The sequence below is a fragment of the Oreochromis niloticus genome, linkage group LG1, assembly GCF_001858045.2.
Source record: "Oreochromis niloticus isolate F11D_XX linkage group LG1, O_niloticus_UMD_NMBU, whole genome shotgun sequence".
In the NCBI taxonomy this organism is placed as follows: domain Eukaryota; kingdom Metazoa; phylum Chordata; class Actinopteri; order Cichliformes; family Cichlidae; genus Oreochromis; species Oreochromis niloticus.
Genome location: NC_031965.2, coordinates 27864201 through 27881926, shown reverse-complemented (window position 1 = coordinate 27881926; position 17726 = coordinate 27864201). Strand labels below are relative to the sequence as shown.

The following is a 17726-nucleotide window of genomic DNA, read 5'->3' as shown; positions in this document are numbered from 1 at the left end:
CCACCCCTCCACCAATTAGAGAATTACATCACACCTTTAAATGGACTCCTCCTCTTAATCATTAATGACATCGTGTCACTCCCTCCAACAGCATCTAGTTGCACTGTGGCAACATGACACGCGCAGACTCCTTATCAGCTCTGCTAGAAGTTAATCGGGTGTCGGGGGTTCTGGGTCAAAGTTGGGAGGTATACATTTAATAGGGTATCTGTCATAGCTTTAATGCAACGAACCAGGTTGCAGCAAAGCCCATGTCTCCATTAAAATTAAGTCTGTATGGAAAAGAGTGAGAGCTGCAGATAAAGTAGCCTTAGGTGCGTGTGTGTTAGTGCGTCTACTGAGCAGGGATCAGCAGTGTTTATTTTGGCTCTTATTTAACACACTGGGAGGAAACGCCCACTGATAGACGTGATAGAAGATCGTACTCCCAGCAGCTGGGCTACTTAAGCTCATTGTATAGATGTCAGAGGGTCTGATCTCTGATCTGCATTGGCAGCGCGGGATCGCATAAGAACGGAAAACCTAACATGGAAAATAAACTTCACACCTGAACACCTGAGTCAAATGATTTTTGTCGAGTGTAATTGTGCGTTTAAAGGTTACTGAAGAGTTCGCCCTTTTCTAATTCAGTGAAAGTTCTCTCTTTTTCTGTTACGTTTGAAGCATGTCCGGATTTTAAAACAGACTTGAAGAGCATCAAAGCACCAAAATGATGTAACTCACAAATAAAGCCTGAGCTTGTGTTATTTTAACAAATGTGGCTCGATTTGATTTTATTTATTTTTTTTATTATTGTTTCAAAATAATAATAGAAATGGCATATTTTAGTCTATTTCATGAGTGACTTATTAACAGTGTCCATACATTATAGGGAAACGTCCCTTAATGATTTTCTGCGAGGGAGAGTTAATAGGCCTCGCATTCTTGCCTGTAAACGCCATTGTTATTCCTCGCTTATCTATGTTATCTTAATCAGCTCACATTGTTTGCCTATCTTATTTGAAATAGCTCGATTACAAATCTATTATCTGCCCTTTGTCATTCAGCTTCACAATTAAGACACTGACAGAGCACGAAAAACAAAAACTGCAAACATTTGTTTTGGTGAAAAGGCGCCAGGTGTAAATACAGCCTACAAAAAATAAATCACTATATTGAGTCTCACAGAAAGGAAACGATGCTCAAATATGTTTCTATTTATTTCCGATAGAAATCGATTAAGAGAATTACCCGAAACCATTAAGTCTGTTAGCAGTGAAGACGCTTTTCACTCTTTTATCTTCCCTTTTGTTTTAGATTCCACAGAACCAAAAGTGCATTGAGTGGGAAATTCTTTAGAGCAAATGTAATAGACTAAATACCTAAAAAAAAAAAAAAAAAAAAAAAAAAAGTGAGTAAATTCCTACGTACATCTTAAAATGCTTTATCCACAGATTTCACATAAATGATGACTTTGGTTTGTGTGTGGTTTGTTACACAGTGCAAGATATGCCAGTCCATTTAGTCTGAGCTGTCATCTCGGCTGACCCGAGTGCAATAACGCAATTTAGTAAAGGAAAATAAACCGAAGAGGAGAAGTGACCCTTTACGAGCTGCTCTCAGTTCCCCTCAGTTACGAGGGGCTTTGCTGAGGGTTTGAGTGTGTCAAAGGTGGGGGGTGTTTAGTTTGTTGTGGCTTCAGTCAGTGTATCGTTTGCAGGTGATGCCAGGACTAGATAAGAGGTCGCCGATCCCTGCGCGCTGTCTAGACCGGCTTGTGACTCAACTAGAGTAACTGGACTGAGCAGAATTTACAGCAGATTTTTGCCCCCGAGATAGTAAATGACCACTGGCCGATTCCTGCCATATAACCGAAGGGGAATACACCGCAAGATGGAGGGGGGTGATAAGACCACAGAGCCAGCTTCACTTAGGTTGAACAGGACAAACAACATATTCAGCGCAGCAGAAACGAATGCTTTTAAAATACGAAACACGCCCTAGAATGAAATTTGTAGGTAATTTGTTGCTGTTTTTTTTTAATCGGAAATTACACGCTGTCAGGAAGAGTGAAAATCTGTTCCCTGTTTTTGGGACTGGACAGTGAGTTTAACTTTATCACAATAAAAGCGCCTGAAAATCTTAATTAGGTCCATAAAGTGGCAGATGGGCAGTAGTTACTAATTTTAAAGCGTTTTTTAAAAATACATTAAATTGCATTGCTTTATAAATGCACATGTGAAATAATAATGCGCCTGTACAATGACTGGTCACGAAGACACTTTATGTATTCAGTGTTTTTATTTTTTTCTCAGTTAATAATCCCTTAGCGAATCGCTTTCCTAACAATAAATAATATAACAATAATTTACTTTTTGTTCGAGAAGCTCAAACAACCTGTATCTTGCCCTTAAGATAAAATATTTTACAACACGAATACTTTGCAGATTATCATGCTCTGACCTTAAGACAAAAAGTCAACTGGACTCGACAACGAAATGAATGTATCAAAAATTCTCATGTTGAAAAAAACAAGACACAATATGATCACATTAAATTGCAAGATGTCCATTTGGATCACCGTGGAAATGTTTCCAATTTGTTTCTGAGGGTTGGTTTGTTGTAATATATCCATCGGGAGGTATTCTGTACATCTTCGTTCTCCGTATCAAGTCATGCAACAATTGTTCTGCTTAGTTTTTTGTCAATGAAAACTCCGGAAAAAAAAGAAAGAAAAAAAGAAAAAGAAAAGTCGGAGTCAATCGGTGCTTTCTTGGTTCCAACTTCTGCGTGTCAGGAAAAAAAATGCTCTCCCCACTGAAATTTCGGGTGATGTGATGAGTTGGTCACATGCAAGGGACCGGGATCATGCTGCAACTGTCCTTGCAGGAGGGATGACCATTAGGTCTGGAGGGCCCCGTTTCACGTCTCCACCGGGCTGGGTACCATACTGTTCGGGGTGTCCGGTAACTGAGAAGACAAAGAAGTCACGTCGCTGCCCGAGGAGTTCCCGAGAGATCCCGATTCAGAGAAAGACACCTGAGAGCAGAAAACAACGTACCAGAATACTGGCTTTAGTACTTTTTTTTAGTTTTAGTTTAGTTTGGTTTGGTTTTGTTTTTTGCAAGTGTAAAAGTGTGAAAGTTCAGCTTTACTGTTGCAAAGGACACCACGCACACGTGGCCAATTATAATTACTTTGCATGTGAGTGCGTGCATGTGTTGCATATCTGTATTTGACTATGCTACAGAATTTACTGGCTATTGTTTTCGTGCACATGCAGTGCACCAGCAGCCTATGTATGTATAAATCATGTCACATTCAGTCTGTCCTGAACACACACACCAGTTGTTGAAAAGCTGGCTGATCCAGGTCGCTCTGCAGGGCGAATTCACTCAAAGCTTTCCATGGAGGCTGGTAGGTCTGAACCTCCACTGGGTTTCCCTGCACGTTTCCCTCGTGTCGAATAGGACTTCCAGCCACAAGTGGCGTCCCCGTGAGGCCCTGCAGGCTCTGAGAATATTATACAAAAACACACAGAATAAGAACGATGCGTCTCTTTTCTGCAAGGAAGAATTTGTCAACAACCGTGGTGTCCAGAGAACTTCTGTTTATCCTTCTGACCCCTATAAACCCTGCACATGCTCATCTTCATGGACCACTTGTGATGAGTGCAATATTTGTGAGAGGAAAATAAATAATAATACATAATAAATAAAGGACGGGATTTTTTTTTTTTTGAAGTTTTTTTAGGGGCGAAAAAAAGACTGAAAAACTGATCTAACACAGAGGAAGCTTGTATACAGAGAACCCTTTTTATCTTTTATGGCAGGCAGCTGAAGTCAAAGTAGCTGATTTATTATTCATTGACATAAAGTTTGAATACAGCATAGCACTGCAAGGTTGCACTGGGCCTCACTGTAAGTAAAGGTAAGTCGAATCACAAGTTTGCAAAAGGTTAAACGCAAAGGATTAGCTTCTACTAATGGAAAAATAAAAATTCACAAAGCAAACAAAAAGAAAAAAATCACAAGCTATCAGGTTATTTTCGTGGGAGTTGCATCTGTTTGCAACTTTGCAGGAGAGGTTACATGTCACAAAGATGTATGGCAGCATCAAACAAATAACCGAGTTCACATTCAGGTCATGGCTTTAAATGAAAGAACGATTGAAGATAGTAATTAAGCGGTCAAACTTACGAAGATGCTTACAGTCTTATCGCTCTGCTGCTGCTGCTGGAGCTGCTTCATGAGGATAGATTTCTTTTTGTCTTTGCAACGCTTGTTCTGGAACCAGACCCGGATCACCCTTGGGCTCAGGCCAGTCATCTCCACCAGCTGCTCCTTCATCAGCGCGTCCGGCCTCGGGTTGGCGTTGTAGCAGGTCCGCAACGTGTGGAGCTGCTTCTCGTTCAGCACCGTCCTGACCCGCGTTGTCTTCTCCGACTGCTTGTGGACGTGGTTCCGATGCGGAGCCTGCCGCACCGTTACAGGATCTGCTGAGGACGGAGAAAGGGATACGTCTGTCAGTGACTGTGACACGCTAAGAAGGTCTTGTACAGGAAACATTAATGTTTTGATACAATTACTCTGCAGCCCATTCATCTCAATCTGTGCACTTTTGCCTTCTAAATCACTTTAGATGGATTTGCATTATGCAGGAAAAACCAGCCATATTCATCAGCCTGACGTGAATTAAACTAAGAGAAGAAAAAAACCTCTGCAACGTTTTTAAACCACGTTCCAGTAAACTGCTGTTTAAATCAATATTGCCAGAAATGCACGCTGCTTTAATTTTTATCTGCAGACAAGAAAAACAATTATGATTTCTACATTCTCTCGCAGTGTAATAAAATAACGCACAATAAGCGTAAAAATCGATTTGTTACAATTAATAACTGTTTTTCATGGCTGCACTTTCCGGCTGAACTCACGTCGTGAATTGCTGTCGCCATAAAAGGGAACATTTTTATTATATGTGAAAAAGGAGCAGCGATGTCACAGCTAGAGACCCGTGTTTTACTGACGTGTACAAACCTGTTCTGTTTTACTAATCAGGAAGTTGTGAGCATAATTCGCACGTTTACTTTATTTTCTTTCTGTGGTCAAACGCCCTCAGGATCTCTGCGAACACACGTACACACACGCACACACTGTCACAGCCGACTCAAATACCAGATTATTCAGATAATGGCAACAGAGCAGGTTACTCCTAACGAGATCAATTATGAAATTAGCCCTAAGAAAGGTCGCAGCACACAGCTGACACACACACGCACACAAACACACACACACACACACAGTCTAATCACAACAAATTAGCTGCATGCTGAGGGGCGGACGAAGTTTTAAAAAAATAATAACAATAAGAATAAACCTTGACCATTTTACAAGGATTTTAGTCATAATTTGCACATAAACTCAGATAATTTCAAAGTTATTATAAAAGAGCGTTTTTTAGGAGATAGTTTCAATAAATGCACAGGGCTAATAATAATAATAATAATAATAATAATAATAATAATAATAATAATAATAATAACTGACCTGCCAGGTGCAGCGGTCTGTTGGAGTGGATGTGTCCGGGGCTGACGGGGCTTCCTGCGGAGCTCCTCTCCAGCAGCAGGCTGTGGTCCGCCCGGCACAGCAGCTCCTCTTCCCGGAGAGAAAACTCGTCTCCCGGCAGCAGTTGCCTGCTGCACACGGAGCACCGAAAACACTCGATGTGGTACACGTTATCCCGAGCTCTCATCACCAAATCGCTGCTGCTGAACCCCAGGTTGCATTTTGCGCATTTAATTCCAAACAGCCTGGCAAAAATGGATTCATTGAATAGAATTAAAAATCTGTGGGAAATGTAAATAACAACACATACACACACTTTGGGGTGTTCAGTCAAAGATGTGAGTTTTATCTATTTTAAGTGTTTAAGACATCATATCATACATTTTCATTGATAACATGTTAAAGCAGTGTGTAGGCCTAGATATGTTTTTCGTTAATGCAAAATTTTATAATAAATTGCGCAATTACGATGTATGTTACAGACAGTTTTCTTGTGATTTAGATTTTATTTTGTGTCCACAGTTCACTCACTTTTTTCATAATGGAAATTGTAATCAATAGCCTAAATACATCCAACATTACATTTATACCGACTAATATGACTCGAGAACTAAGGGGATTTTTTTTTAATCCTACCTTACATAATCTCTTTTGCAGTAGGTTTTGCCGTCCCGGACGAAACAAGTACAGGTCTCATCCAAGTACTGGCTGCACTCCGCACACTTTAGACAGGCTGCGTGCCACTCCAGATCGGGAGAGACTCTCAGTATGTACTGGTCATGGATCTGACTTCCACATCCTACACACATCGCGAATCCTGGCTTCTCTGCAAAAAGTCCACAGACTGAAAATGCATCCGAAAGAACACGACAAACAGCTGCACCATTTATTCCTATAATGTTTCACTGTGGGGGGTTTTTTAAGTAACTTCTCTGTTTTGCAGACTTGACAACACTTGCTGTTATGTAACAGCTGGGGACTTTAGCCAGTACTCAAAAAGCAAAATACGGAATTGTTTCGTTTATCACAATCTCACCTGAAACACACAGCCACACAAATTACTGTAGTATTACTGAGAAAATAAGTGAAATAATCAGCGCAATGCCCAATATATCATGTAGCCACAGCGACGAAAACAAAATCTGCCACTTAAAACTTGACCGAACAGCTTGGCTTACTTACTTTTGGAATGATCCCCCATATCACCCAAGAAAGAAGAGCTGAAAATAATATCCACCATACAGGACGGGTAGAGGGGATTGTAGATGAGGAAAAGATGTAAGAAGATGAACTGCCCCTTCGGCTGCCTCCCTGATAACTTGTGTCTCTCCGGACTGGAGGGGGGCCGAAGAGGCTGCAGGGTCCCACGCGCTGTTCTTCTGACGTCATTACGTCAACATCGGACTCTCCAATCGCTCCACCGCACCTCTCCCCCATTCTGGAAAAAAATAAATAAATCTCTTTCATGTGTATGACTGACAAAAGCTTCGGAGTTCAGATGTTCATATTTTGCTTTTTTAACAAAGATAAAATAAAACCGTATAAAGGCAACGAATCATTTTGACTCGTGTTGGGAAGATTAAAATATGTTCATTATCAAAATCCTGTTGAATCATTTACCAATAAAACAAAGCAAAAATAACATCTAAATGATCATTATGTTTTTACTAAAACTAATCTTAAGATTAAAATCCTTCTTTACTCAATGAAATGAGCCTGATTATTAAAGATGATATTATTTAGAGCACCTTAGGAATTACTCGTCAGTGTTCAGCTCGGTTCAGCTGTACTGCATAGATTCAAGAGGTGCCGCATTTCCATATTGCTTCTAATGAATTATTGATTAATCAAATAAGCTATGTTAATATTAGATAGAGCAAACTAAATCTGCCATGGCAAAATATGTTGCTGCTTTCTTCCATATCACATTTGCTAGCCTGGAAGAAAAGATCGTGCATATTATTGTCCATATCTTCTTTTAAGTGTCTTTGAACCCAAAAGAAGACATTAGTTCAGTTATAAGTATTTTTATAAATAAATTCAGTGTTTCTGAGGACAGTCAAAGTCGTCTCCTCTGTCCGGTCTGCTCATCTATGAGAACAAGGCCACCTACTGGAGGAAAACCAGAACTGCGTATGTTAAAGGGCAGAGTTGAGCGTGGGGCTGAGCATAGCAATTAGGACTGGCATCAAATAAATCAATTAGTCAATATATAAGAAAACTAAAGCTAACTAAAGAGAACTACAGATCTATGAATTTCCACAGGTCTACTTTAATTAATCCTACAATTAAAGATAACTGGTCTTTGTAAGTAGATGGAAACAATTCATGAAAGCAGTCTCAACAGTCCGAGATGTTGCTTTTTACATGTAAGGTCACTTTTCCCAGTTTAACTATATTAAAAGGATCTCTGCATGGAAAAATGAAAATTGTAGGCTCACAATTGCATTCACAACCACTGTGACAGTCATTTCCACACTCTGTCAGGGTCAAGTCCATATGGAAAATTTTGATAAGAACCAAATATTGAAATAATTGCAAAACACTCAATTTTTTTCTCTCTCTCCCTCTCTCTCTGTCTTTTTCTATATGCTCCACAGAATTAGTTAAAACAAACAAATAGAACCTTTTGTTCTCGATTTGGACGTCTGAGTTTCTCCTTAAGCAAAAAATAATCGTTGAATGTTATCTTGTGATGTTTCTGTTGATATTTTTGTTTCTCTTTGTCAGTTTATTTTCAACGACATTTTTCTGCATCTTCCTGCTCTATATTCTCTCTTGTTTGCACAGGTTTAACAAGCCCAACAACTGACAGAAGGGCTTCCAAATAAGTGTTGTTAATATCCTTCAACTCTGGTTCATGGTAAGGTTAGGTAAAACATGTGGTTAAAGTTCTGTAAAGAGTTAGAGCAGATTCTTTGAGATTTTAACTTATAAAAAGCAAATCAAAGTGCAGTGCTGCCAGTGGTGCCATCAGTGAGGTGGGAGGAGGCCTGTCATCCCTAATCACTGGAACCAGCAGAGCACAGGTAGTCCAGTTTTTTACCAGTCAAAAGTACCAAAATTACCAGAAGTAGCTGACTTATAAAGTGTAGCTTTGAGAGACAAAACACATGTAGGTTTTGATGGTGTTTAGTTTTCTAGAGATAATTGAAATTTTTTTAAATGAAATCTATATTTATAAGTAAAAATGCTAATGGTAAAAAAAAAAAAGACCAGGGGTACTGAAGCTTCCAGCTACAGCAGTTCTGATGTTTACATAATATTAACAAAGCACTGCATATTAAGTAATACAGTAAATAATTTGACTTTTTATAATTTTATAATTATGTACTTGATATATATATATATCTCTGCTGTTCTGCTTTAGAAAAATGAACTCCACTTTTTTGAGTACGTTAAGTCACATGTGAGCCACTTCCTATTATACAGTCTATGTGCAATTCATAATATTAAACATTGTATCTTTTACTTAATATCAACAAGAAACATGGTTAGTTGTTTAGCTCCAAACAGAATTATTTTTCAAAGGCAAGCACTTTTTTCTTGTTTACTTTACTTTCGCTTTTATTTTGCCTTAATATTGCAAGTAATAACAATGCACACGACAAATCATACAATAACATCATATCTGGTAAACCCAGGCTCACTCTTTAGTGTATTCTCTATTATAATATTATAATATTGATACATTTATATAGTGAAGTGCTTGGATAGACATGAAAAAGCCAGATGTCCAGATATATATTTTATTATGCATATTGGATTTTTCATCGCAATGTTCTCGTGCATATAAAATGTCTTTCTTTTAGATCAGTGACCTAATTTTGTAACCTGTGATTGTTCAATAGAACTGTCAGCTTGCAGATCTAATGGTATTTCAATTGAATTAGGTTGCATTAGACTGCATCATAGGTATTCCAATTCAGCTCATATTGATCTTTATTTCTAGACTAGGCTTTAGTCTGTTTAGTATTAAAACAATATGTTGTGTGTGATTGATTCAATATGTCTGATTCACCAGCATCGGTCACTTTAGGTTGCATTAAATATAAAATATATTTCAGAAAGCAGTATGATATTCAAACCATTGTTTTTAACATTTCAGAAGGGGCTTAAATAATAAAGAAAGTTGTTGCTGATATTTTTTAAACCAAACAGAATGGTGTATGTTTTCGCATGACCTTTTCGCCCAACCTTAAGTGGGCTCATTATAACCATTACTTTAACTTTCATGGGCTCAGTCATGGTCACTGAAAATCTTTGATGGCTTTGTAAGCCTAAAATGTTGTGGTTCTCTTTACAGCCGAGAACTTACTTTTTAATCCTCCCCCGAGTGTCTACTCACCTGGCTGTTGAACTATTTCAGATCTCCTTGAGTTCAAATCTCAAGAAACGTTTGTCAGGGCCATGCATCCTGATCAGGTTTGTGCTAAGCTAAAACTTAAGTACTATAAATAAAATGAAGGAAATTTATGTTTCTGTCATTGCTACCTTTCCTCCTGAGGAAGAATTAGAAAGCGATATCATGGAAATATATCATAATATTAATAAAGAATTGACAAGGCCTGGTCGATTCTGTAGAAACATCCATTACGTTTGGTGCTCTTAATCATTCAACAATTTTTTGGCAGTGTTTTAGCCAGAATGTGTAGTCTAAAGAATAAAAAGTGTCAGGTACCGTCACTGTTTGGCTAATACTGTGGGTCAAGGGTTACATATGTTTAATTTATATATTCAGTCTGCAGTGTCAGGAAATATCACACACAGCAACATTGTTTGTGACCTGTTACTGACTAGATCTGGCCCAGCCAACCTAGTTGTCACTCTGGAATAAAAGCCTCCCAGAAGAATCTCTAATCACTGTTTGATGGGGCCCATTAACCTCATGAAATATATATGTGTGACTGAACTCATCCACTTAAACTTTGGCAAGAGCCAAATGTTCTTGTTTGGAATTCAGTTGGGCATTCCCGCTCCGCATTACTGAACTTTTCACAGTGACTCGTTTGCTCTTGAATGTTTTGGGTTCGATGGCACTTTGCCTCCATTGTCAGACCTATAAGTTATTTACAACGCCCATCCATTCAAACCCCCCCACAAGCTGGATTCAGTTGACATTGTGCCAGTTTGTGTATATCTGCTGGAACATCTTTGTTTCTTTCATATCGACACACATTGTTATAATTAAAAAGATATGTGTCATTTTTCCAAAAGCATTTTTCATTTTGGACATGTTGGACTTGTTCATGAAAAGTTAGAACCACTGAGAACAACGTTTTTTTGTTTGTTCATCATGTCTGTCGTGTTTGCCAGGCCACAGTGTGTACATGTGTGATTTGCTCATGAATATCCTGCCATAGCCTGTTTAAATGAAGCATACGGTAAGTATGTAGCTTGGTATGTATTCAAAAAGTAAATGCAGTTTTAAAAGTCTCAGAAGGAAAAAAATCTCACACCTCAAGTCAGTTTACATTTATATTTTCATATTTATTAAGGGGCTGAACAGCAGAGATAACATCATACTACTGTGTGACCTGGTTGATGAACTGAATTCTGGATGTTATGTTTATTTTTTTGTGTATGCATGTGTGAGGTTTTGTGATGTGTGTGCATTCCTTTGTGTGTGGCTGTGTGTGTCTTTTTCGCTGCATGTGTGTTGTGACATAACTGCTGTCTTTCTCCCCAGTGATGTGCAGATTTGCCATATGGCGAAAACTGTAATGGACACACTGTTTACCTGTCTCAAACCAATGACTCAATGCATTTTTATGCAGTGTCATTTTAATTTCTTTTATAAAAACCAAACACAGAAATCCTGAACTGGAATATTTTTAATAATCATTTAAAATTCACTTTTAATTGAAGATTACTTTTATCTAATTTAAATACACCAGTTTATTCAAATAAAAATATACATAACTGATACATAATAACCAAGACGTGCAACACACTTAACACCCTGCATAAGATTTTTTGACATGCTCATTTAAATATTTCCGCTACAAAAAAATTCATTCAAACATCCAGATTCTAAGATCTGATCAAAATCTTCTGAAGTCACTGTAATTATTTTAATACATAACAATGTTTTTATTTTTTTTGTGTTTTTCAGCATTATACGTCCTCAAAAATGCCTCTACAAGAAAAAAAAGCACAAAAACACTTCCTTTATGCAAGTGAGGTCGTTCTGAGAGGGTAACCATGTTGCAGATTTATAATTCATCATTCTTCGGAGTTAATGCAGTATTCACGTGATAATTAGTATTAATTTTTGATTGGTGCCTCAGGGCAGCTCTGCATTGTTGGACTGAAAAACCTGCACCATTATTACCTTATTAGTGTAACTGTCAGCCGCCTGTTTTATTTTACAAATGCACATCTTGTATTTTATTATCAGCTGCTCTCATCAGCACAGAGCAGGCATCTTGTTATCGCTTATCAGTGACTTTACCAACAGGATGTCACTTAAATGAGCAAAGAAATATCTTTGTTTGGACCAGTCAAAACAAGGCCATCAGTTAGTGTGACGGCCTCACCACAATGAATCATATCATGTATTTACTTCTAATGTCGAGTTTTATGTTTATGTTTTACCATTAACAAATTCATTTTACTGATTGTTTATTGATTAAGTAATTTAGTTAAGTTTACTGGAGCATTATATCTGCATTTTGTCAAGTTTTAGTACAGTTGGATTCATAAGGTTTTTGGACAATACAATGTTTTTTATTTTTTGCCTCTGTACACCATCACAGTAGATTTTAGATCAATGTGCAACTGAAATGCAGTTTTTCAGCTTTAATTCAAGGTTTTTCGGCTCTTAATTTGGTCTTCAGTAACTGAAAAGGATGTGAAACACATTTTTTGTTGGGGCTGAAATCAGGTGGCCAATTTGGACTGTGAACTTATGCAGCATCCAATCGAATCTGAGTGCCGTACTCTTCAGAATAAATGCTACTTCTATCATTATCACTTCTATCAGTAGTCACATCATCTGTTTAACAATATTGGCGAGGTTCCACGTGCAGCCATACATGCTGATGTCTCCACCATGTTCTGATCACAAGCTGTTTCTCTCTTTCTCCATACTTTTCTCTTGTGTGTAATAAGGGGTTTCCAGCTTGTTGTAAACACTTTGTATGTTTTAATTTGTAAAGTGCTGTCTTGATTGTAGACTTTGACCATGATATAACTGCTGCCTGACTGTGTGTTTGACTTGGTTAGATGTTGTGAACTTGTTGTTCTTCTTGTCTTTTGTGGTCCTTCCGGCCTTTTGGTGTAGCTGAGCTGGCCGGCACATTCGTTCTTTTTAAGAATGTTGATTCATTTTCTTTTTTTATTTCTCTGATGGGTTTATTTTGGTCTTTGGCTCTCATATTGAGAGTTCCAGTGAAAAGCAGCCACACTTGGAATCAACATCACATCTTCTATCTGCTTATATTGTTATGAAATAACAAGTTAACAGCTAGCTATAAAGCTGAAATTCTGCACTCTTAAATTTACAAAAATTGGGAAATTGTCCACGAATTTATGGACCTAACTGAAATGAGTTTTGGGGTGGTGGTAGAAATAAGTAAGTAGTTTTTATTGTAATCTCCATATGTTTATTTTTTACCACACTCACACTGTGATGGGGCTTTCAAATAGACATTTTTCTATTTTTTTTCCTAACAAAAAAAGAAAAATTAATCATGATTTTTCGCACATTTAAGACAACTCATTATGTCTGAATGTTGAGTGTGTCCAAGCTTTAGTCAGCAGCTCTAGTGTGCTTACAGACCAGCTGATAATCTTAGCTGTGTCAGGATCTCCCGGTTTTGTAAAGCACTCATGTCCTTACACCTGAGGGGAGCTTTTCTGTGTGAAGGAAGAGGTTTCAGCATCACTTTGGGGTATTTTATTAACAGGACAGCAGGTGCAAGATTCCCTGACCTGCTGCCTCCACCAGCTGTGTGAGTGCATGTGTGAGTGCATGTGTGTGTGCATGTGGTGTGTGTGGGAGAGTGCGTGAATGTTTATGAGCATGGTGAAACTAAATGGCAGACAGCCAAAGCTCTGGGAAAATTGACTGACCCCGGCAAAACTACTGGTGACTCTGGTGAACCAAAAACCTGCCGACTGCTGCCTCAGTCATTTTTTCTCCTGAAAAAGCTGTTTGTTTTCAGTTGGACACTGAAGGCAAAGGGTCTGGTTTTCTGGGGGCTTTTTTTGTTGTTTTTTTTTCTCAAGTGAAAAAAGGCCTTCTAGATTGACAGCGCCTTTCATACTGTATTATCCGGCCTGGCTTTTAACTCCAGGAGAACTGTGTTCACAAATTGATGCTCTGCTCCTCTGGGGCTGTAGCTGAAACATTAAATTGTACTAAAATATTCATATGTGAGTGCATTTAGCTGAGAGCAATTGATGTGCGACTCCCCAGAGGCCAGATGGAAATGCTGCAGGGCCCCAGCACGCGCTGGCAGACACCCTGAGCTCTAGTCGGGACAGTGATTGTGATTTAGCTGAAGCTACAAAGTAAGGCTAAATTAAAGGCTACTGAAGTCAGGATGTCAGTGACTGCACTAGTGTCCAAAGATACAGCAAAATATCGAGTCACTCATGTGCAGTTGAAAAATTAGAGGCTATCTAGACTTTTGAAGCAAGTAAAATCATTAAGAAAACAAGTGAAGGATTTATTGGTGAATCACTTTTCTACTCATTCTGAACAAATAAGTAATTAGTACAAAAATCAAAGATCAGGTCAATCTGATAGAAACCCTGCTTCTGGTTCTGAAACATTTTAAGTACAGAATAGAATTTATTTTTACTTTTTGAATTTTTAGTTGACCTTCTGTACACTGAGTGTTATTTTAACCCATATTTGTACCTACAGTATTATTATTACATATTCATATTGTAGGAAACACAGTATAGGCTATGCAGTTGACAAAACTCATGTTTTTTATTCATTTCATAAAGTTTGCAGTTTGCAGTTAACATTTTCACTGAGTGTGCTCACATCTCCTAAAACCATGTGTGTAAATGTGTGTGCATTTGTTGCAAAAGTAGAATGCTGAATATGTAAATTTACTTCAACAGGATTTTTAAAAATATGTTGACTGCAGAAAAACCATTTCCCAAAAGTTTCCCTTTAAAAAAAAATTTGTTAATTTATTCTTTATGTATCCAGTCAGGCATAGCTGTCTTCTTACATGCTGGATTGCTGAATACATCTAGATGTTCAGTAGATTATTTAATTGAGGTTCTTGGAGCACAAGCTGATGTGTTCCATATCCCAAAGGGCTAAGTGAATAGCGCCCTCGTGTTTTTCACATGATAGTGTACTTCTTTTGATTATGTTAACATATGAAGGAGTAATGCACAATATTTTGTTGTTTTGTTGGGTTTTATTTTTGGAAAATAAGTGAAAAAAAAGCCAAAGAATTTTACTAATTTTACAAAATTTGTAAAGTTTACAAAAAAATTACAAAAACTTTGCAAAATCAGACTCAGTCCAACTTAGTTTCTGACTTTATTTATCTTCATACTTTACTACAAACAGGTTTAATAATTGATATTATCCCTCCAGAGAACTGAAGTGATTGAGCTTAGTCACTCACAGGGTCTTGTTTCGAGTTCTCTTTTTTTCTGCTGTTGACCCACTTTTACCCAAAGAAGCAAAGGAAGAATCTGAGGGGAGGGTACCACAAGAAACTGTTTTATGTAAATGCAGAGAAAAAAAAATCTTCTGTAGCCATGACAACAGTCTCCCGAGTGGATTTTTTCCACCAGGCGAACCTCTGGATCCTGTGCACTTAAGAAGTATGTTTCAAAAAGAAAACCTGAGAAGCTTTTTAAAGAATGATTTATAATTTATTTGTATTTTTCTCCTGCATCAGAGCCTCTTGAAGGAGTGTCCTGTGTGAGATGTGTTCTCAATCTGTCAGGCCGCAGCAGCTGTGTTCCCCACATCTATTTGTTCTCAATGAGCTTTACTCTATTTAATATATACCCAGCTGTTCTGTGTCACAGGGCCGTATTCAAAATCTCTTACATGCACTTTATAAAAAGTCACATTCACAAGCAAGAGCTCTTTGGAGTTGCATCAGTAAGGTCCCTCGAAAGAACACTTTTTATCCTCTATACCTGCTCGTCTTAATGGTGTAATCATTCTTCATTTTCCAGTTCATTTTACATCACAGTCAGTGCTCCAGAGGTGCACATCTTCTAAATGGCAGACTAACGCTTTTTAAACATAACTGCAATTAATTTGTGTCTTTATAAGAAATCATGAAATGTAACCTATTTTTTACCTTTTTTGATATAAAACAGGCAACACACGGCAGGATTCCCTGCTCTTGCATCACCACCAACAAACCCTGTTTTAGTCAAGTGCACTGTTAGATGCTGGTAACTAGGGTGTCAAAAAAAGAAAGAAGGCAGAAGAAGTAAAGAAAGAAAAAAGAAATGTGTCTGGTACCACTGTAGAGAAATACTGTACAAATTATAAATAAAGATCGATGACAAGATTCTCCAGAAGTTAAGCCAAAAATTTCAGACATCCCTGTGGCTCGGTGTAGGTTATAAACCCTATGTCCTTATTTAATACTATGAAGTTTGATTTGTTTTTAAGTAAGCTGAGCTTGAATGATAACTTCATTAGTATGCTAAAATTTAGGCATAGATGAGAACACAACCAGTCCAGATTATTTTAGATTTCATGTGAATGACCAGTTAGTAGTTATTATTCTTATTATTTATCTCAAAAGATATATTTTAACCCACATTTTACAGTGAACATAGAGCAAGCATACCTCAAGAATCCGCAACAGTCCAGAATAAGATTCAGCCCAATTTCCATCATATTATGGATTTACTTTGCTTCGCTGTCCTTCTGAAGTCATAAACACTGACATTACTGACCTTTAAATTGAATGCAAATACCTTGATACCTTTAAAACTTTAAGCAACTGTGTTGCCTTGCAAATATCTAATACGGAGTCAATTTTTGTCCAAAGACTCTAGTAACTCTTTAAGGTCTTTACCTGTTAAAAGTTCAGCAGGCTGTTCACAATGTCTACAATACATGCCTAAAAGCACTGAGCTGCTCCCATGTGATTGGCTGATGTGATCATGCACTTCATACTCTGATCATGGTAGAACCAGGATGACAAAGACACCTTAAGTTAGACAAAAAGATATCTATATTCTGCTACAAAGTACGCTCTTTTTTGTTGTATAGCAGCTTTCTTTTAGCTAAAGATACATTAGCTAATCAAATAGTAATAAAGCTGTTTTTTGATTTTCTAAAACAAACAGCTTATCTTTTCCACAATGACTTTCAAACTTTCAGAGGTGGGGTCCTTTTAATCTCAAGGATCCACAGATAATTCCATTAATACACATGAAAATCTACAGTGACTGTTCAAAGTTCTTGGTCTATCATTCATAGAATTTGTTTAGTTATTAGTTTAGTTTATATTTTAGTAATAGGAGCCTTAATGTTACTATAGATTAGGAACTTGCATATTAAAGAAAGGAAGAAACACAGATATATGCTCCTTAGTCTTACAGTACCAAAGGGCTTGTGAATGCAAATCTAATCCGTTGGTTTCCCTTTGTTAACGAGAATGAAAACAATGATCATGTAATGTTAATGCAGCTAAAGGGACTCCCTCTGTGCCATTATTAAAACATTTCAATTATAAAGTGTCTAATGGTCACTGTAAACTTACCTCCTGTAAGTGTGACAAGACCTACCCAGTGGTTTCATTGGAGAGATCCCAAAAGCAATTTACTTCTTAGGATGTCTTCTGAAAGTCTGCCTTTCAAAGTTCAACCCTTAACCTAGACTGATGCGATGGGGCACTTACAGACAATCTAGTTAACTAGGTAAATGTACTTTCTCACTGATGCCTATACTAATACTTTAGTTTCATCACTGAACAGTGCTGTTCAGGGTTGAGTTGGAAATTGAACCATATGAGTTATCGCTTCTTTTACATGGCTGGTTGAGCTGGAAGGAGTTTAGGTTAGAGGCAGAGTACCTCCACTTGAGACATTAACACAAAGGCAGCTGTATCAGATAGAGGCCAAACCAGGGTTTGGCACCCATATTCAACAGGATTCCTTTGTGTGTGTCAGGAGCCAAGCGGATCATTATTTATTTACTTGTTCCATGGCATGCGATAGGCATTGTTG

The 17726-nt window shown here is 37.7% G+C and overlaps 1 protein-coding gene across 5 annotated transcripts; it reads right to left on the bottom strand.

Annotated features, from left to right (window-relative positions):
• Positions 1-1470: 1470 nt before the first annotated feature.
• Positions 1471-6886, bottom strand: isl2b (ISL LIM homeobox 2b). Of its 5 annotated transcripts, none has more exons than XM_013268771.2 (6): positions 6726-6886; positions 6180-6369; positions 5526-5788; positions 4179-4477; positions 3325-3492; positions 1471-3018 (listed from the first exon to the last, which is right to left on the bottom strand). In XM_013268771.2, the coding sequence occupies exons 1-6, from the start codon at positions 6781-6783 to the stop codon at positions 2902-2904; spliced, it is 1095 nt and encodes a 364-aa protein (XP_013124225.1). In that variant the 5' UTR covers positions 6784-6886; the 3' UTR covers positions 1471-2901. The 5 variants fall into 5 exon arrangements, with proteins under 5 accessions (XP_013124225.1, XP_003437623.1, XP_005447627.1 ...); XM_003437575.4 differs by having other exon boundaries at positions 4191-4477; XM_005447570.3 differs by having other exon boundaries at positions 4179-4474.
• Positions 6887-17726: the final 10840 nt, after the last annotated feature.